Raw genomic sequence first — 19,371 nt, 5'->3', positions numbered from 1 at the left:
GAAACTGACGCAGGGTGACCCAGATGTCGCCCAAGCGAATGTGGAAGAATTGGTCTCTACGTATTCTGACTTCACTGAGAATCCCAAGTACCCACCCCACCCCGCCCAGGTGGCAAAGAAGACTGAGCCAGAACCGCCCCTTCAGAAAGCAACAGGGCTGGGGCCACGGAACGAGGTCAGTAGGACGTGTTTACCTGTATAATAACATTGTAGGAAAGGTCCCCACCTACTATCCAGCCCAAGTTGTCCTGCCTCCTTCAATTTCCCAGATATCTGTACCCTGGCTCCCGGAGAATGCAAAGACCCACGCTCCATTTAAATAAATAAAAATAAAAAGCACGGCAGGGGGCGGGGCTGTGCTAGTTAGCTCCCTCTTCAAGGCCCTGGAGTCCCAGCTCTAGCTCCCGCCGGTCTCAGCTCACAGAAGTCTAGCGCCCCCCTTCCCGCCCCACTCCTTCTCATCCCCCAGGAGTCTCGGCCTCCAGCCCCCTCCTCCCTAGCTCCGGCGGCAGACTACAGCCGCTCCTCTCCCAGACGCTCTCAGCCCCCTTCCTTAGACCCAGAAATCCCAGCCTCAGACCCTAGGGGTCCTAGGAATGCTCAGGTCCTCCTTCAGGATCCCGGAGTTTGGGATGCGCCCCCAGCCCCCATGGGGTTAACCGAGGGTGGGGGGAGGGGGAGGGGCGGGGTTTCTGGGGCGGGGAGGCGGGGCTTGGGTCCCTGGAGCCTGAGACCGGCTAGGAAGGAGCGAGGTCCTCTGAGCCGCTCCCTGGTAATTTCAGGCCCGACAGGTCTGGCTGGCCTGGCCGAAAGCGGGAGGGACTTTCACTCGTTCCTTTCCTTCCTCCCCAGGAGCAGCAGCATAACCGGTTTGAGAGTGGATAATTCTCAGCCCCGCCCAATTTGCAGATTGCACCCCAATCCTGGAACTGGGGCCTTGGACTCCCTGGAGGAGAGGAGGACTCTGAGGAGCTCTGGGACCTGGGAGGGAGGTGGCGCATCTGAGAATCCAGACCCCCGAATCCCAGCAGTGAGAGACGAGATTCAGGAAAACGTTTTTAGAGAGCAGGCCAGTGTAGGCCAAAAAACCAGTATGACATTTCTAACCCATGTTTTCGGGAGGCTGCTCTAGTACCTCAGATTCATTTCGGGGTCAGAACACAGGGCTGGGCATAGATCTAGAGAGCAGATGTCGTGAAGACATGCCTGGATGCAGAAAGAACCTGTGCTTCCACGTTCACCACGTGTGGTGGGGTGAGATCCACACACTAGGCTAAGTAAAGAGTCACAATCTAGAGCCGAGGTTGAGAACTTAGAACCAGCCAAAAGCAGCCCCATAATTTAGAGTGTGTCAGTCATCCCAGAACCCCAAATACAGAGAGGAGCATCATGGTACCAAAAACCGTGGTACCAAGGAACAAACCAAATGCAACACATAGCAAGAATAATAATGTAATCTAGAACTCAGCACGCACTTGGGACCAAGGGATTAACACAGAATATAGCACAGGTCACATGCTTGGTTTGGTCAGAAGACAAACTCAGTGCTAGAGCTTTCCAACTTGGGCCTGGCAGAATGGCTCCTGCAAAGAACGGTGGCAAAAAGAAGGGACATTCTGTCATCAACTAGGTGGTGACCCGAGAATACACCATCAACATTCACAAGTGCATCCATGGAGTGGGCTTCAAGAACCGTGTCCCTAGGGCACTTAAGGAGATTTGTAAATTTGCTATGAAGGAAATGGGGATTCCAGATGTGCACATTGATACCAGGCTCAACAGGGGCTGGGGATTTAGCTTAGCGGTTCTGCACCTGCCTCGCAAGTGCAAAGACCCCAGTTCGATCCCAGGCACCAAAAAAAAAAAAAAAAAAGAATGCCAGGCTCAACAAAGCTGTCTGAACTAAAGGAATAAGGAACGTCCCATATCTTATCTGTATACTATTGTCCAGAAAACGTAATTCACCAAATAAGCTCTATACTTTGCTAACCTACATCCCTGTTATCCCTGTTATAATCTTCAAAAATCTCCAGTGAATGTGGATGAGAACTTTCAAATAAAGTTACAAAACTATAATTTAAAAAAACCCTCAGTGGTAGAGCACTTGCCTAGCATGTGCCTGCCCCTGAGTCCCTGGGGGGGAGGGGTACAAGACAAAGTAACCAAGATTAATTACTGATAGAATCAGAAAACAAAAGATGAGGGTGGGGATTTAGCTCGGTGGCTCCGCGCCTGCCTCCTAATTGCAAGGTCCTGAGTTTGGTCCCTGGTACCAAAAAAAAACCACAAAAGACAAGCTCTGGAACTGGGGTTTAGCTCAGTGGAACAGCACTTGCCTAGCATGTCCAAGGCCATAGGTTCAATCCCTCACACTAAAAAAAAAAAACCCTATTCTAGAGTTCAGAACATCCCCCATAGGGATGAAGAAAAACAGACGGTAACAAGGAGTTTGCCTGGAACTTGGAAGTACAGAAGTAGCTGGAGGAAAGCGCAAAAGGATGGAGATGAGATTAAGCAAAAATTAAGACTTTCCTGAGAGCCAGGCATGGTGGTGCATGCCTCAGGAGGCTGAGGTAGGAGGATCACAGGTTCAAGGCCACCCTGAACTACATAGCAAGACCCTGTCTTTAGAAACCAAAACAAAACAAAAAAATAATTTCCTGAGCTCAAGACTGAACTGGCAAGGGAGAAGTGTGTTCTGGAAATGGGAATATTCTAAGCTGAAGACTCTGCAGGAGGAGAGAGCCTAGAACATGCTTAGGATGCCAAAGTGGCAGATGGAGGAGAAGTCCACAGTGCGCCAGGCAACAAGTTCTACACTAAGGCCGAAGTAGAAAAAACACAGACAAAGGAGGCAGCCACGGATGGGCCTAGAACCTAGAACCTGAGGAAGAAAAATGTAATGTAGAACACCTTGTGGGCAATCTTCTAGATTTAAAATCATGAAATACGATGGAACGTAAAACAAAGAAATTAATTTTAGAATCGATAGCACACATTGGAGAAAGGCTGGAGCATATTATAGAACACAGTCTAGAAGTTAGAATGTTCTTAGGAAGAGAACACAATCTAGGATGCCAAGGATGTGGATACAACTAAAATGGAAATTTGGTGGAGACTAAGAAGTGGTTGCTCGAAATTTAGAAGAGACCTGCAGAGAGGGTGAGATTAGAATTTGGCTTGGGGATATTATCTAGACATTTGAAGAGATAAGTGGAAAAAGACATGGTTAGAATTTAGCAGCTGGTCTAGAACTTCAGTTGTGCCCTGGGTGAAAATAGAACAGAGACATCCCCTGGGATGGTTCTGGACTTAAAGGGAATCTAGAACATGGAGCTATGCGATGGCACCAGTGTAACTAAAAACATGGAAGCCTGTAGGTAGGTAGGTAGGTAGGTTCTAGATCACCCAACAAGGCTAGTAAACCTTAGAATCCATCTGGGGGAGAAGGCGGAGGATGGGCTTGTTGGCCTGGGAGAGTGTACTCAGACAACATCCAGAAGTGGGGTGAAGAGGCAATGTAGTGGTGGAAACATCTCAAGAGTTTGGGTCTTAGGGGAGAGAGGAGAGCGGGTTCCAGAAGCCTAGTGTCTGACTTGCTATGAGGATGAGATGGAGGTTTGTCAAAGCCACAGGATATGTGAATTTGATGAGAGTCATGAGGCCACGAGGATCTAGGTCCCTAAAAGTTAGATCTGAGAAGGTAGATTGGGGGGTGAACAGAGCTGGAGGCCTGGACCCTTGAACCCTTGTGGAGGTGGGAGACAAGAAGTTGGAAGTTTAGAGCCTGAGTCTTTCGGGGGAGGGAGGGCTGGGGCGGGTGACGTGGGTAAAGGCTGAGGGGCAGTACAGAAGCTGGGTCCTGAGCTCCAGGGTCCTGCGGGGATTTGGGAATAGGGACCAGACACTTAGGTCTCCCGGGGGGAGGGTGGACAGAAGCTGAGGAATTGCATTTCAGATCCCTGGAAGGAAGCGAGTCATGGCGCCTGAGTTCCTAAAGGAGCAGATGCTGGGTACCAGGAGGATGAGTAGGTTTGTTTGAGGAGCACGGGGGCTGTTCAACTAGGCACTGGGGGGAAGCTGGAAAGTGGGATTCCTGGGAACTATCAGCCTGGTCCGGCGAATGGGGGAGAGCTGACAGCCTTCCAGAACTGGGTAGGAGCTGGGTGCCAAGGTCCCTGAGGTGGACAGGGCAGGAACATTCAGTAGCACCGTCTCCTTAGAGAGCAGATGGGGTCCCGGAGACCTGGGGTGCCGAGAGTCTGCCCAGCGGGACCCTGCGGCCGGGGTTGGGGAGGGCCCAGGTATCCCCGGGTCGCAGGCGCGGTGGGGGGTGTCCCCCTCGCCGCCCGCGCCCCCTTCCTGGCAGCAGCAACTCAGGGTGGGGGAGCCAGGCTGCCGGGCGGGCTGACCATGGACAGCTCCGGAGCGGGCCTGTGCCCAGAGCGGCCGGCAGCCGGCCTGGCTGAGAGAAGCGGCCGAGGCTAGAGACCCGGACTGGGGCGCCCATGCGGACGATGCCGACGCGCGGGGGAGACTGACAGCCGCGGCTGTCGCCCGGGGTGCTCGGGACTGGGAAGCAGAGGGATCAAGGCTCGAGGGGTCCGCGAGTGGACGGGGAATCCAGCCTCCTGGGCCCCGGAGGAGGCGCAGGGAGGCAGCACGCCCGGGATTCTGGTGTGCTGGGTTCCACTGGGAACTCTGGGCGCCGCAAAGGGGATGCTGAGTCTCCAGGTCGAGCTGTGGAATCCGGGCTCTGGGGTCCCGGGGGACGAGCTCGGGAAACCAGGATCTCCAGGCGGCGGGGGAGGCTCGCCCAGGATCCCCGGGGTGGGCGCTGCCAGGCGGGCTGGGCCGGGCGCTTACCTACCTGGTCCGCGGCGGCTGCGGGCGGAGCTGGGCTGCAGAAGGGACGTGGGGTGGGGTGGGGGGACCGGGCGGGGCCCCTGGCGGCGGCCGGGGCCCGGATCTGGAGCTCTGGAGCCCTGTCTCTGCCGCTTGCGCGGGCTCAGCGTCTCCTACTCCGGTTTGGGCGCTGGGGACCCCCCTCCCCCTCAGCCTCACAGCCCTCTACCCCCTAAAATAGCCCCTTACCCCTATCACCGTTCAGCCTCCCCCCGCGAGGGCACAACCGCCAGATCCAGGGGTGCCCACCAGCGCCCCCCAAATCCCACCTCCCCCCCAAAATTTCCTCTTCCCTCCCCCTCCCCCCCACAGCTCCCAGGCGGTCGTGGCCCCTTTAACAGGAGACTGACAGACGGTGCCGTGTGGCCAATGGGAGGCGGTGTCCGTGCCGGCCGGCGACTAGACCCCGCCTCCGCACGGGTAGGGAGGGGCCGCGCGGGCGGAGAGCGGGAGGCGGGGCTCAAGGTGCATCGGCCAATAGACCCACGGCGTGCGGCGGCTGGGGCGGGGGGCGGAGCCCGGCAGGGGGATGATGTCACCTGGAGCTAGTAGCTCGCAGCGTGGACCGCGACTCGCGACCCCAGTTCCTGGCGGTGGCGCGCGCCGGCCCTCGAGCTGCACGGGACGCGAGGGCTGGGCGGGCAGCGGAATGGGAATAAAGGTTGGGTTTTAAGGGAAGGGCGGCTCCCGGAAAGACATGCTTTGGTTTGAAGGTGGGTAAGTGCCTGATGGGTGAGTGCACCTTGTTCTGCACCCCTGCGCCCGACTCGGTAACTGCACGCGGCACCCCCACCCCCGACTCCCACGTAGACGGTCGTGCGGCCTGCGGGCTCCCCCGGCGGACGAGGCTAATGGTTTGCTCCGCCCCGCCCACACAGAGGCCGCCCACTGGCTGCTGTCACGGCTCAGGACTCCTCGGTCAGACCAAATGCAGAGGAAGGGCCGAGCCCGGCCCTCGGACTCTCGTAAGGGTAGGGGTCGCTGTTTTCAGGGCCCTCGCACCCAGATCCAGACCAGGTCCCGGCCTCCACCCTCAGATTTGCCCCTAAGAAGCCGGCCGCCTCCACCTTCAGACCAGGGGAGAGGAGAGGGTGCTGCCTCTGCTCTCTGACTTTGAAAAAGGCGTCAGGGCTTGGTCGACTTCAGCTCCCCCAAGCCCGCCCGCCCCGCACCTCAAGATGCTCTAACCCCAGGACAGACACACAGACACTCAGCAAGGGTCAAAGATCTTTAAATAGGGAGTCGGTGACAATAAATACTGTACAGGGGAAAGGTGAGGGTCCAGATCTGTGGTTTCAGCCTCGAGACTCCAAAGACCTGCGGGGGGCGTGGTGAAGAGAGGGGAGCAGGCTCAGGGGAGGGGCCGGCACCAGAAAGGCAGGGCTGGGGTTGGGGGGGGGGGCGCTAGGAGGTTCCCAATAAGGGGATGAAGGGACCGATCCCCGGGAGTCTGGCCACAGCGAGAGGGTCAAGAGTCAGAATGCCCAAGGACAGGCAGGAGCCGGGGCTGGGGCGGCAAGAGCCCAGGGATCACCGGTCGGTCTGAGTTGGGCTGAGAAGAGGCAGGTAGCAGAGGCCCAAGGGGTGGGTGACCAGGGGCTCACGAGTAGCTCTGGTGCTGCTGGCGCCGGCGGGCGGAGCGCATCTTCTCAAAGCGGGCCTCCATCTCCTCCAGCACGCGGGGCGTGTACCGAACCACCAGCTTCACAGAGCCCTGGGCCGCCTTCAGCAGCTCCACCGCCTTCTCGTGCTGCTCGCCCTCCACGCTCTGCAGGGCAGGCCGATGCACAGCTGGCTGGGCCCGCCCCGCCAAGAAGCCGGCCGCTAGTGAGCCTGGTACCAGGCCAGGCGGGCCAGGGCCTCAGGTCCTCCTCTTGGGAGTCACTCACTGAGCCAGTCCTTGTCCCCTCCCACCTTGGTTTTCCTTTCATGGGCCACACAGCTCTAGCCCTGGCTCAGGTGGTGTCCTCTCCCCACTTCCTTCCCTCCCAGAGGCCCCCAGAGGGCTCTTTCTACAATCCCAGGCAACACAATCCCTCCCCTGCTCTCAGCCTTCCCATGGCTTGTCAGGCTGGCACTTAAGCCCTGTATGAGTGGCCCCAACCACCTACCAGTCATGCTTCTTTCTACTCTAACCAGTGTTTTAATTACCTGCATGTCCCAGATCTCCATCAGAACTGAGCCCTGTCTCAGAGAAGTGCAGAGATAGCCCCTACCTACAACACCTACAGCCAGGAATACTCTTCACCAGGTTTGCCTGGAGAACTTCTATTCATTCATCCTTCAAGACTCAGCTCGAATGTTTCTTCTGCAAAAACTTTCCTCATCTACACTGGGCTGGAGCCACATCTGGATTCCCACAATGCTTCTAGTTCAGTCAGGCTAGGGAGGGGAGTCCCTGAGTCTCAGGGTGGGCAGCCCCTCACAGTGCAGGGCTGGCCACAGAGCAGTGCTCAGTCGGTGGTGAATGGATGTCACAGTCAGGGTCTGCACTACACACGGTGCCCTCAGCCCTGCCCAGCCCCCCACTCACCACACCGTTGACAGACAGCAGCTGGTCCCCACGCTTGAGGCCTCCGTGACGGTCAGCCACGCCTCCTGGGATGACACGTGAGATGTAGATGGGTGAGTTCTGCTCTTTGCCTCCCATGATGTTGAAGCCCAGGCCCTCATCCGTCTTGGGCAGTTCCACCACCCTGGGATGTGCGTGACCCTCACTAGCTGTGAAGGCAGCCACTGTGGCCTGGGAGAGAGGAAGTGCGCAGAGGTGAGGGGCCTTCCACAGTGGGCATGCAGGAACAGGCACAGGGATGGGCAGGGAGAGCAAGCTGAGCCAGACCGCTTCCCCCAAGTTCAGGGTCACACTGTGCTGACCGTATCCCCTTTTAGTTCACCCGCCTGCTTCTGGTGTGCTATTGTGAAGTCTCCAGGTGGTGCATGTCTTGAACACTCAGCACTTGCCAATCTTGTTTTTTGTTGTTAGGTACTGGGGATTGAACTCAGGGCCTTTGCACCAAGTTATATCCCGAGTCATTTTTCATTTTGGTCTTGCTAAGTTGCCCAGGCTGGGCAACTTGAACTTGGGAGCCCCCTGCCTCGGCCTTTCAGAGTACTGGAATTACAGGGATGCTCCGTCACACCCGTCCCAATCTTTCGTTTTTACAAATGGAAACTAAGCCTGGAGGGCTCTCAGAGCCACCAGGCAGCAAGAAGCAGCATCTAATTGCAGAGTAATAAGAGTTCCCTACAGACAGTCTGCTGTATAGAGGGTTACAGTTATCTTCTAGGCAGCACTGCGTTGTTAGTTTCCATTTGCCTATTATGTGCAGTTATTTAAAAGAAGTTAAAATAAAGACTCAGAGTTTTTACAATTTTGGTAAAAATCACGAAGGAGGGCACAGGACTGCCTGGCCCAGCAGGGTGGGACGCCTACCTTGGCCGTGGCATGAGCCCGGATCTCAGCGCTGCCTGTGATGTCCAACGTGTCATAGAGCTGCTCATACACCTGCGGAGGACGCAGCAGCTTCAAGGAGCCGCCAGCTCCCTCCTCTCTTAGAGACAGTCGCCCCGTGGCCTCCGGAACCCCTCTCCCCCGTCACCGAAGGGTCCGCCCCGCCCCCGCAGACTACAACTCCCACAGAGCCCCGGGCTGGGCTACAGCGCGGCCTCTGCGCAGGCGGCTCGGGCGCTGTCGGGAGGCGTAGTCCGGGCTCACCTCGCGGATGGCGGAGCAGAAGCGGCTCTGCAGAACCCGCTGGAGAGCCTGCAGCTTCTGGGGCGGCAGCTCTCCGCTGCGCTGGAGCCGCTCGAGGAGCTCCACGGCCCGGGACACGTCTGCGAGGCGAGGGCGGAGATGACATCACGGCACAGAGGCCACGGAGAGAGGCAGCGAGAGATGGAGTCAGGGCGGGGGCGACGGAGGTGGGAAGGACTGGGAAGGACGGCAGAAGACAAGCCGCCCGTCCCGCTGCGTCCAGGTGGCCGGGAGGACTGAGCCAGCGCGCTCCCGACCCAGCCCGGGGCCCCACGCAGCGGACCCGCCCCGTCCCGCCCACCCCACCGGTCAGCCCGCCCACTGCGCCGGCCTGGCCGGGCGGGCGGAGTCGCGTGGGGTCGCAGGCGGCGGCTGGGTGCGCGGGGCCCCCGGCGCTTACCCCGCTCCAGCCCCAGCGGCTCGACCAGCGCAGCCATGTCGGCGCCGCCGCAGCCGCCAGCCGCCCGCCTGCCCCGGCGCCGGCGAGGGGGCGGTGCTGCGCGAGGCCCCGCCCCGGGCGGCGAGCGCCCCCTGCGGAGGCCCGGCCAGCTCCGACCGGAGCGTCTTAGCCCGGCAGTCAGCAACTTCTTCTGTCCCACTCCATCCTGTTTACTGCACCTGTTCATCTCCTTTCCGTCCATTCCTCAGGTTTCCACATTCAACAGACCCTGAGCGGGGAGGCCCCGATGGTGAGCAGGGCAGACAAGCCTGCTACCTCAGGGGCTCCTGGTCTAGGGGGTGACAATCAGTGACGCTATGGTTAAGACGAGAGTGAGAGCTGAGCTGAGTTGACAGAAATCCTCCCGGAGGGGCACTGACAAAATCCTGAGAGGTAAGATCCACAGAGTGGGGCCTAGGCGGGAGTGGTGGCGCTTGCCTGTAATCCTTGCTACCTGGGAGGCTGAGGCAAGAAGATCGCCAATTCAAGGCCAGCCTGGGCAATTTAGGAGACCCTGGCTCTAAAATGGAGGGTAACTGCAAAAAGAGCGGAGTGCGGCTAAGATGGAGATGCAGAAGTTGGCAGATCGTCTTGCGTGGCCTTGTAGGTAGGCATCTGCACAGTGAGGATCTGGGACTCCATGCCCACTCCTAGGCGAGGACTGTGATCATCAGTTCGTAGTTTAGGATTGCTGTGGCGACCATGGAGAATCGCTCAGCGAGAAGGCAGTGGCTGGAGGTATAGGCTCTCTCCAAAAGCTCCCCTTGGCTTGCAGGCAGATGGGGCAAGGGACAGGTCTCGGCCAGATGCTCCGCGGGCAGTGGGGGAGAATGCAATGTTGGGGCACTTTGGTGCCTTTGCACCAATATGGGCCTGCTGCAGAAGGGTAGCAGATATTTTGAATGTGTGCCTGTGGCCTGCAGGCAGTTTTGGGAGCTGGGACAACAGGTGGGAAATAAAACCAGAGAAGCGGACAAGGGGAGCAGTAAGAGAACAGGAAACAGGGGCCCTGTTCACCTGAAACTCCCAGCAGGCCCTGGTGGGAGGAGCCCGTGTTTGTAGGAAGAGAAGGGCTCTGGAAAGGCTGAGGAAGCACAGGAAATGTAGGCGAGACTTGTGAAAGTTGGCCGGTTGTGCATGGGCTTCCAGGCAAATTGGATGAGATTGTGGCTTACTCAGCAGTGACAGGACTATGGCAGGCTGGTACCGGGGGTCGATCTCGGGTCCTTGAGCTTGCGCAGCAGCCGGCAAAACCACTGGGCTAAATCCCCGGCCCAATTTTTATGGTGCATGCGGTATGTACTTTGAACTCAGTTCATCAGGCTGGCCTTGAAGTACAGTCCTGCTTCAACCTCACTAGTAGCTGGGCCTTGCAAAGTCATGTATTTATAAAGTTAAAATAAAAAGTAAACAACAGGCTGGGGGATTTAGCTGAGTGGCACGGCACCTGCCTCAAAAGCACAAGGTCTAGGGCCAGGGATTTAGCTCTGTGGTTTCACCGCCTGCTGCGCAAGCACAAGAACCCAAGTTCAATCCCCGGTACCAAAAAAAGCCAAAAAGTGCAAGGTCCTAAGTTCCATCCCAGGTACCAAAAAAAAAGTAAACAACAGGTTAAGAGATAATAAACAACCCACTAGCTCCTGTACCTCTCCTAACTCTACCTCCTTCAACAGGTGGATGTGGTGGCACACAACTGTAATCCCAGCACTTGGGAGGCTGAGGCTGGAAGACTGTAAATTCAAAATCAGTCTGGATTACATAGCAAGACTGTCTCCAAAAAAAAAAGTAACTTACAGATGTTGTCTGTTGCTTTTGTATTTAAATATGTAACATGCTATTTCTTTTTTTTTTTTTTTGGTAAAGGGCATCGAACTTGGGTCCTTGTGCTTACAAAGCAGGCAGCGGAACCACTGAGCTAAATCCCCGCCCCCCCCCCTTTTTTCTGGTCCCAGGGATCAAACTCAGCACCTTGCACTTTTGAGGTAGACACAGGCATCACTGAGCTAAATCCGCAGCCCTCCTGATTTCTTTTTTTTTTTTTTGGTACCGGAGAATAGAATTTGGGACCTTGTGCTTGCGAGGCAGGCACCAGAACCACTGAGCTAAATCCCTGGCCCATGATTTCTTGATTTACATGTTGGTAATATATTACATACTGTTTTCTGTTCTCACCCCCTTTTATGTCCCTGAGAATTCTTAAACTGGAAGCTTTTGGTTTTACAGGTTGTCAGCCTACAACACTGTTACTGCCGTGTAGTCACAAGAGATTACATTGGATTTCAACACCTCCTTGCCTTTTCTGTGGTTTCTATGAACTTTCATTTTAGTTTTGTTGGCCCTGATTCCTAACAGGCTGCACAGACCTGCCCTTTGTTTCCACTGCTCATGAGCACTGCTCTGGGCCAGGCATTTGTTTCCAGCCAGCGGCTCTGAAGCCGTGGCCTCCCCTTGAGTTCAGCTGACATCAACAGAATGAAAAGCTGGTCATCTGAGGGTTGTCACATCCTCCACCTCCACATGCTCCAGTGCCCCTGCAGCTTCTCCTAGAGTAGTCAGTGCAGAGTACCCCAGCAGTAGCCTAATTTTTTCCTACATTCTTTCTTTCCAAGTCTCTGGCATAATACTGATCTTATTGAATCTTTTTATCCTGAAACTTCTTAGAAACTTCAGTCCTCTTGCCTCCATCTAGGCCACCCGCTTTCTAGAAACTGCCATCTTGGGACCTCCCTCCACATCTCTACTGGATGGAATCCTTGTTGTTTTTGGTACCGGGGACTGAACTTGGGTCCTTGCACTTGCACAGCAGGGAGTGAAACCACAGAGCTAAATCCCCAGCCCTGGACTTAATCTTTTTTAAAGCCCTCATTTTAGTGAAGTATGTTGTCAGTTAATTCCTACAATGATTGTCTTATTTTCAATAAAGTCTACCTTTCCTACCTCTTCTAGTGTTTATAATAGTAAGATTTCAGGTTGCCTTGAGCCTACTCAGCTAATAAATCCACAATTATTTTCCAGTTTTAGAATTTCCATGACCTTGAGGATACAGATCTGTTAAAATTCTCCATTTTTCCTTATGACAGTATGAGTTATTTCATTCTCAACTCCAACATCTGCATTACCCTGGGCCTGTTTAACTTCTTGGATTCCTGCAATTTAAGAGCTATTTGTAGCATGCCTGGTACCTTCTGAGTAGATGCTAAGCATTATAAACCGAAAATCATGGAGTCTGAATGTCTTCCGAGGTAGGCAGAGTGCTCTTTTGGCAGGATGACTGCCAGAACCCTGGTGAGGTCTTGCTTTGGGCTTGAGTCTGGTTGATTCCAGCTGTGGCCTGATTCTGATGTGGAATCTCTGCATCTCGAGCAGAGCTGCCCCAAAATGGGGTCTTGACCTTCCAGCCGATCTCCCCCAGGACCCACGGGGGCTGCAATCTGCTTAGCTGTCATTGCCAAGTGAAGCTGCATTTTGCCATAGAAGCGAGGCTGTGCCTTGCAGTAACCAGGGGAGGGGGCAGTGCCTCTGGGCAGGTTGTAACCTCCTGCCTAGTTCAACCTATAGAACCGGGCACTACAGGCGCAGATTCCCCAGTGCTAAACTGCTGAGCATCCTCAAACCAAATGCTAGCATAGATAAGCAGCCCTTTGAGCACTCTCCTCCCACAGGGATCACAGCCCCTCAGGTCTGACCTCCACAGTTGTTCCACAAGTTTTGGTTTGGCCTCTATACAGCTAGTTTGTGCCAGATTAGTCCAGAATGGGTATCATTAACTCATACCATCAGTCTCCTTGAATGTGCCAGTAAGAAGTATTTCTTTCCTGAATCATGTTCCAGGATCAGTATTTTCTTTTTGAAATCTTGGGGTTTCTTGTTGCAGTTTTTTCTCAAATACCTGAGTATTCTTGGTGTGGTTAAAGACAGGCTCTTAAAGAACAGACTAGATTCCCATGTTACAGTCAGATTCAACTGCCAGGCTTCCTCTGGGCCATCAGGTAAGTTGGGATGCACACTGAGACTTCATCAAAAGTAATCTTGAGTCTTTTTGTTGGTACTGGGGATGGAACTCGGGTCCTTGTGCTTGCAAGGCAGGGGGCAGAACCAGAGCTAATCTTCAGCCCATAAAGTAGGTCTTCCTTGTACCTGCCTAGGAGGCGTGTGGCCAGCTTCTGGCACCCTAGGTCTCACAGAAGACTGATGCCCCACCTCCACTCTCCCTCTTGCAGCCTTGACATCTCCAGGCCAAGGGCTTCCTTCTCAGTGCTGACCACATTGAAGTGTTCACTCAGGTCTGGATACTGGCTGAAATCTTGCTGATGGCCTCTCTTCTGCTTCTGCTCAGCATTCCTTGTCAGGAAATAAGAAGTACATACAGCCCATCCTGAACTGCAGGCCTTTCCGAAACTTCCTGTTCTCCTTTTAGCCATATTCCTTGCAGTTTTCATTTCCTCACCCTGCTTCTTGCTTCAGAGACAACAGCTTCCCTTTCACATACTTGATTTTGTTTCTGCTCAGTAATCCACTGCCTTCTTTCCACTCCTAAGACAGTGTCAGAAGAACCCTGAGAAAGGGTGGGCAAGGTGTTCTTCACCCCCTCCACCCACCAAGCAGCACTGATGTCCTAGGGAGCCTCGGCCCACTAAAGGCAAGCTCTAGGTGCACCCAGAAACCACATGCCAAAGCAGAGCAATCACGTGACAACCTGAGACGTTAAAAGCAGTGAGAATGAAAAGGTGCCCACCATCATCAGGAAATTAATTTTATTTTTAAATCCAAGGGGCCAGAACAAAGAAACTCCTACCCTTGGAGGCAAACTGAGGTGGCGAGGAATGCTGGGGAGAGGGTGACAGTGAGGGCTGGTTAGGATCACGTCCAAACAGAGCAGCTGGGAAGACCTCTTCACTCGGGCGCCGCCTCCATGAGATAGCCGTTCTCTGGAGCCATGTACCCGTCACCGCCCTCAGACTCCATGTACATGTCTCGGCTGTCATTGCCTAGACCTTCCAGCCCGTTGTCCTGGCCACCCCCACCCCCACCCCCACCCCGGGCCTCATCCCTGCCCCGCTCCCCACCCCGCTCCCCCCGCTTGTGCTCTCGATCCCGGTCCCGATCCCGGTCCCGGCGTCGCTCCCGCTCACTCCGGTGACTCCGACGTCGTTCCCTGTCACGATCCCGGCCCTTCTCCTCTGGGCCGTCAGGGCCATCAGGACCAAGCTCCCCAGGAGGCCCATCGTCAGGAGGTGCGTCACCAGGCTCAGAGGGCTCAGCCATGTCGCCGGCACCACCACCACCGCCGCTGCCGATGCCACCACCACTGCCGCCACCACCACCACCACCACCACCACCACCACGAAGCTCCTCCTTTCGTTCCCGCTCCCGCCGTGCCCGTTCCCGGCTCCGGCTGCTTCTACGCTTCCGGTCTCGGTCCTTGTCCTTGCTTCGCTCCCTGGACCGACGCCGTTCATCCTTGTCTCGACTCCGTGAGCGCCTCCGCCGGTCCCGAGAGCGGGAGCGTCGTCGTTCCCGCTCCTTGTCTCTCTCTCGGCTCCGCTCTCTACGCTCCCGCTCGCGGTCCCGGTCCCGGTCCCTGTGTGGAAGCGGGGAGGGGCCAGGCCTGGATGAGGTGGGCAGTGGTGTGTGGCAGGGGTCCCCATGCCACCAGCCCAGTCCCAGGAAACTAGTGGCCCAATCTTACCTCTCATCATAGCGGGATGTATCATCACGGCCTGAATGCCGGATGTTCACATCGGCCCCACCTCTTCTGGTACCACCGAGGCCACCTCCTAAGGGCAGGGCAAGTGAACATGTGTCAGTGTGGCCAGGGGCAGGGCACCAAAGGACCAGGAGGAGGGGCCTCAGAGGGCAGGAAAACAAGCACCTCTGGTGGCCAAGAGGCCAACTCTAGTGTCCACCACCTCTGCACTCGTCCCAGGACAGCCATGTCTTACAGCCTGACATGGCCTTCACCAGGTGCTACCTGAAAATACTTCTAGTAAGAACCCATCTGACTCAGCCCGTGGAGCCGTGCCCTCTGCACACCACACAGCCTCACACTCCTCCTCCTGGTCACCCTTGCTAACCAGACACTGGGGCTCCAAGGTGAAAACAGACCCACCTCCAGCCCACGACACTGTTCCCTACCTCAAGCCCAAACTACTCTCCTGAAGTCCCACTGCCTCATCAAAGGTCCGGAAGAGCCTAAAGAAGCACCACACCCAGCTTCCCACCAAGGCCGCCGGCGCTTGCTCCCAGCCACCTCCTGGACTCCCACCACCCTCGAAGTCAGCCATCAGCTCGAATGCCACTTCCTCAGTTGGCCAACCAGCAGCCCTAGCTCCTCAGGGTCCAGCAACATCTCTGCTGAGCTTCAAAGCTGCTATCTATGTGAGGTGATGACGAACTGCATGGACCCGGGGCGGGGGGTGCCAACCTCACCTTTCAGATGGGGACATTCTGTCATTTACCCCTGGCAACTTGGCAAGGGAGTGGGGCCAGGACCACCTCCTGCCTGGCCTCAGAGCCTGTCTCGGCAAGCACTTTCCATTGAGTTGCACACAAGGAACAACTCAATCGGACGCGGTGGTGCACACCTGTGATCCTAGCACTCAGACTGAACGCAAGGCCTTCACACTGATCTCCAGGCCTTTTATTTTTTGTTTTTTTTGGGGGGGTCTCACTAAGTTATTAAATTGCCTGAGCTGGGCTTGATCTTGCTCCCCTCCTGCTTCAGCCTCCCAGAGTGCTATGGTTACAGGCATGCAGCAGCATGTCCAGGTCTTTTTTTCTGAACTTAGGATCCCCCTGCTTTGGCCTCCCAAGTGCTGGGATTGCACACCTGCACCACCATACTTGGTTTCACACACCACACTCAGCTCCAAATGTGTTTCTGAGACTAGCCACCAAACCGACCTTGACTGAGATAGTGAATGACAGGGGCTCCCAATGTCTTACTCTAGACTAGAAACCCCATACACAGCTGGTGACCCAGCGGGTGCTTGCTGAGCCAATGAATGGATGGACAAGTGAGCGAGAGCAAGAGCAAAGGACAAGCAGACCAGCAGGTGCCATCTACAAGCACCACCAAGTCTACTGGCCAAGCTGGGCACCAGAAGCATCGAACTCAGAGAACTCGCAGGTGATTCCCACTGTTCGACACGAAGAAAAGAGGGCTGGGGCTGGGGATTTAGCTCAGTGCTCAATGGTTCCACTGCCTGCCTCGGAAGCACAAGGTCCTGAGTTCGATCCCCAGTACCAAAAAAAAAAAAAGAAGGAAAAAGAGGGCTGAATAAGGACATCCACAAGCCGACCAGTGTTCACCCCTGGCCAGTCACCCTGAGAAGGCGGGCATAGTGATAGAAGATGCACTAGAAATGGAGGGTGGCATGAGGAGCAGACAGAAGGCAGCAAAGGGTATGGAAGAGAGGCCACAGGGTGCAGAACCTGGACACTCAACAGACACAATTCCTCACCCAGCCGCCGAGGCCTCCAGCCCTTCACAGTCCGGCCCCTCTCCACATCCACAAGGACTCTCCTGCCATCAATCTTCTTGCCATCTGCATGTTTGTAAGCGGCTGCAACAGACGTGGGGAGGGAGAGGGGAGAGGAATCCCCAGAGGGTCCTCTAGTCAGGACAGAGCCCCACGCTGCAGCGTCCCCAACCCACAGACCACCATCAGGGCACACGCACACGCACAGCCACCAGACAGCCAGGCACCTGACAGCCAGACTGACCCTCTCCCAACCCGGGGAGGGGCCTGCTCCATCTCAGTGACTGCTTCCTTCTCAGCAGCACCATCAGGACTAGGGGTGACACCCACCCCAAGCACCACTGCACCCCCTAGGTGCCAGGCCCTTTTCATTCCCACCAGATGGAGCAGCCCCCTCCTTCCAGGTGAACAAAGTCGCTGCAAAGAAACTGGAGGTTAACTTAACACTGGACTCTGCTGTGGGGGAGGGGGCTCCCCCACAACCCCAGGCATGCACCCTAAAACATCATGCTGGGGGAGGAGGCCTGACTGGGCCATTCCACACCCCAGTTAACACCAGTTTTCTTTTCTTTTATGGTTTTTTGGGGGAGGAGGTTGAGTGGGTAAACAGACATCAGAACAGAAAATAAACCAGAGGGAAGTGGGAGAAATCTTCAGAAGATGCCGGGGAGCAGAAAGGCGGGTTATGTGCTCCCAGGGGGCCTGGAAGGGCCCCCCAGCAGGGGAAGTGAAAGGAGGCTAGGGAGACGTGCGGTGCTACTGAAAACCCCTGCCTTACCTGATACCACTCACCCTGCTGCCACTCACCCTGCCCCATCTCTCCCCACCAAACCCCAGCTCATTACATGCCGGACACAGCCCCAGCCTGAGTCCATCAGGGAAGGGTGAGAAGCAGAGAAGGGGCCAGGGAGGGTCCCATAGCTGCTCTCAGGCAGGACACAGCACAGGGCAGGCCCAATGCCCAGCCTGTAATCATGGGGGGCTGTCAGGAAGCCCAAAAAGTTCTGACCCCCTCCCCAGCCCTGGTCTAGGGGACTGACCTCAACCAACCACAATAACCCTGCCCCGCCCCATCCCACTCCCCCCCAAATAACAACCAGAGGAAGAGAAAAAGGTGCCATTTACCGATGCCGGCCTTGCGGGTGTCCAAACCGAGCGGGATGGGGGGGGCTCGGCAACTCCTGGGGGCCTGGCGAGGAGGCGGGCTTCCCGGGGGGGGGACACGGGACGCTTACCTGGAGCCCCCAAGCTTACCTGAGTACGCGCACAGACCCCCACACCCCACCACCATGGGGTCAGCTAAAGCTACAGGGAGGGGAACCTGGGGGTCCTGGGAGCCCCAACAGGGAGGAGCCACATCTCCTGCACCACCTGGAGACAGGCTGAGGAAGTAAGTGGTGGACCCCACAGAAACTCATGGAGGCAAGAGTAACATTGCATCTGGGCCTGGAAAGCACGGGCCTATCTTAGTGGAGTTTGCAAAGATGGCTGGGAGCCCTCGGAACACTGTCACCCTCACCAATTCCTAATACAGTCACACTCGCTAGGCACAGGCAGTCCCCTCTCAGTTCTGGGAATTGCTTTCCCACCTCCAACTCCACAGCCCTCCCACCAGCACTGCAGCCCCAAGGCTGAAATACAGGGGACACACACACTCCAAGGTCTAGGGGTGCAGTGTTGCCTGTGCTCTGAGGAGGGGCCACTTGGCCCCTGAACCCAGAGAAGGGTAGTAGGGAAGGAGTGCAAGGACCAGGGTCTAGCCAAGCAAAGAACTCTGCTCGGGTTCAGCGCCCCAAACCCAGGAAAGGCCCAACCCAGGAAGAACAGCAAAGAAAATGTGTCATTGTGTCCATCTAGGCCTCTCTCTCTCTCTTTCCCTCTCTTCCATCTCCAGACAGTGGCAGGTTCTTAATAAAAACCTACTACACCTTCAGCATTGGCAGCTGGCTTCTTCATCCCTCCCACAGCCCAAGCCCCAGTTCCATGCACTCTGGGGGGCTCCTGGCCACCCCTGAAGACGGCTGGCCACCACAGCCAGCCCCCCGAGAGGCCTCAACCATAGTAAGGAAGACAGAAGAGGGTGCAGCACCTTGAAACTAGCCAAAGATTCTCCAGGGCCACCACAGTAACAACCCCACAGAAGGGATGGGGGACAGGAACTGAAGAGCTGAAGGGTTCCACACAGAACCCTGGCCCTCATACCCCACCTTCAGTGCTCCTGCACCTTACTGCTGATGTCAGAAAGCCCAAGAAGCAGGGCTGAGTGGAGTCCATCTGGACAGGCAGCTGCCTTTCCCAGCGAGGTCCACCCTGCCCCTCATGGGATCAGCCAGACCACTGGAGAGTGTATGGATCAGGCAGGAAGGACAACGGACACCCAATTAAGGAAAGGGCTGTGGGTGTGGGGAAGCCGAGGGTGGGAACAGGGATGCCTCACTGCTCCTGAGCTGCCTGGCTAAGCTGGGCTGGTGTGCGGTGCTGAGTGATCTTACCCATGATACAAACCCTTATACCAACCATACACTGAGGTGTTGTAAGGGGAGCGTAAGCATCAGCTGCAAGCCAGCTGCGTGGTGGCTGCAGTGACAATAAGAACAGTCAATTAATATGGCGGCCCCTGGACACGCCGCAGCCCTGCCCGCCCCCACCCACCCATCCCTGCCCCTGTGGGCGCCGCGCAGCCTCAAGGGGGCTCTGGAGCTGTGGGGAGAGCGCCAAACACGCCCGCTGGGCCTGCTGCTGCCCCACAGCCTGGAGGAACAGGGTGGGGGCCAGGGTGGGGAGGTGGAGGG

The 19,371-nt window shown here is 56.3% G+C and overlaps 5 protein-coding genes and 1 long non-coding RNA gene across 11 annotated transcripts in view; 3 read left to right on the top strand and 3 right to left on the bottom strand.

The window, feature by feature from the left end:
* The window catches only part of Ppfia3 (PPFI scaffold protein A3), a 22,863-nt gene extending 17,668 nt beyond the window's left edge, over positions 1 to 5,195 (bottom strand). The window contains exon 1 of the mRNA XM_013066367.3: positions 4,871 to 5,195. The gene's annotated coding sequence lies outside the window, so the exon portion shown is untranslated. The remainder of the gene's footprint in view (positions 1 to 4,870) is intronic.
* LOC147821371 (uncharacterized) lies at positions 38 to 1,876 on the top strand. Its single transcript, XR_015447112.1, has 2 exons — positions 38 to 175; positions 853 to 1,876. It is a non-coding gene; the product is annotated as an uncharacterized LOC147821371 (long non-coding RNA).
* LOC147821370 (uncharacterized) lies at positions 3,980 to 17,410 on the top strand. Its single transcript, XM_087200591.1, has 4 exons — positions 3,980 to 4,013; positions 4,067 to 4,155; positions 4,224 to 4,468; positions 5,205 to 17,410. The coding sequence occupies exons 1-4, from the start codon at positions 3,980 to 3,982 to the stop codon at positions 5,452 to 5,454; spliced, it is 618 nt and encodes a 205-aa protein (XP_087056717.1). The 3' UTR covers positions 5,455 to 17,410.
* CUNH19orf73 (chromosome unknown C19orf73 homolog) lies at positions 5,456 to 17,410 on the top strand. Its single transcript, XM_087200468.1, is given in 3 exon segments — positions 5,456 to 5,621; positions 5,624 to 5,734; positions 5,737 to 17,410. Coding segments are annotated over 3 exon segments (396 nt in total). The 5' UTR covers positions 5,456 to 5,554; the 3' UTR covers positions 5,955 to 17,410.
* Positions 6,121 to 9,140, bottom strand: Lin7b (lin-7 cell polarity scaffold B). Of its 3 annotated transcripts, none has more exons than XR_002389924.2 (6): positions 9,060 to 9,140; positions 8,621 to 8,739; positions 8,339 to 8,410; positions 7,439 to 7,648; positions 6,510 to 6,696; positions 6,121 to 6,222 (listed from the first exon to the last, which is right to left on the bottom strand). XR_002389924.2 is itself a non-coding variant. In XM_004866957.3 (6 exons), exons 1-6 carry the CDS (start codon positions 9,094 to 9,096, stop codon positions 6,201 to 6,203), a joined length of 651 nt encoding a protein of 216 aa, XP_004867014.1. In that variant the 5' UTR covers positions 9,097 to 9,140; the 3' UTR covers positions 6,121 to 6,200. The 3 variants fall into 3 exon arrangements, 2 of the variants coding, with proteins under 2 accessions (XP_004867014.1, XP_004867015.1); XM_004866957.3 differs by having other exon boundaries at positions 6,510 to 6,700; XM_004866958.3 differs by having other exon boundaries at positions 6,510 to 6,673.
* The window catches only part of Snrnp70 (small nuclear ribonucleoprotein U1 subunit 70), a 15,438-nt gene continuing 9,904 nt past the window's right edge, over positions 13,838 to 19,371 (bottom strand). For 2 of the 4 annotated variants that reach the window (XM_004866960.4, XM_021246168.2), the window contains exons 8-10: positions 16,562 to 16,663; positions 14,788 to 14,875; positions 13,838 to 14,706 (exon numbers count right to left, since the gene is read on the bottom strand). In XM_004866960.4, the coding sequence (XP_004867017.2) occupies positions 13,992 to 14,706; positions 14,788 to 14,875; positions 16,562 to 16,663 (905 nt within the window). In that variant the 3' untranslated portion in view covers positions 13,838 to 13,991. The remainder of the gene's footprint in view (positions 14,707 to 14,787; positions 14,876 to 16,561; positions 16,664 to 19,371) is intronic. The other 2 variants (XM_013066336.3, XM_087200457.1) reach the window with 1 other exon arrangement.

This window comes from Heterocephalus glaber, unplaced genomic scaffold (assembly GCF_053883595.1).
Source record: "Heterocephalus glaber isolate CG9 unplaced genomic scaffold, H.glaber_assembly_v1.0 deba00001744, whole genome shotgun sequence".
Classification (NCBI taxonomy): Eukaryota; Metazoa; Chordata; class Mammalia; order Rodentia; family Bathyergidae; genus Heterocephalus; species Heterocephalus glaber.
The sequence above is the reverse complement of the archived record's forward strand: the minus strand, read 5'-3'. Positions and strand labels throughout refer to the sequence as shown.

Bases quoted from the DNA above. Each gene is read 5' to 3' on its own strand.
- LOC147821370 (XM_087200591.1), top strand. From the start codon at position 3,980: ATGGCGCCTGAGTTCCTAAAGGAGCAGATGCTGG. The intron at 4,156-4,223 runs GTAGGAGCTGGG...CCGTCTCCTTAG, and splicing joins TGACAGCCTTCCAGAACTGG to AGAGCAGATGGGGTCCCGGA. The intron at 4,469-5,204 runs AGAGAAGCGGCC...TCTTCCCTCCCC, and splicing joins GCCGGCAGCCGGCCTGGCTG to CTCCCCCCCACAGCTCCCAG.
- Lin7b (XM_004866957.3), bottom strand. From the start codon at position 9,096: ATGGCTGCGCTGGTCGAGCCGCTGGGGCTGGAGCGGG. The intron at 8,411-8,620 runs GTGAGCCCGGAC...CGTCCTCCGCAG, and splicing joins TCTGCTCCGCCATCCGCGAG to GTGTATGAGCAGCTCTATGA. The intron at 6,223-6,509 runs GTGAGCCCCTGG...CGCCCCCCGCAG, and splicing joins CAGCAGCACCAGAGCTACTC to GTCTTTGGAGTCTCGAGGCT.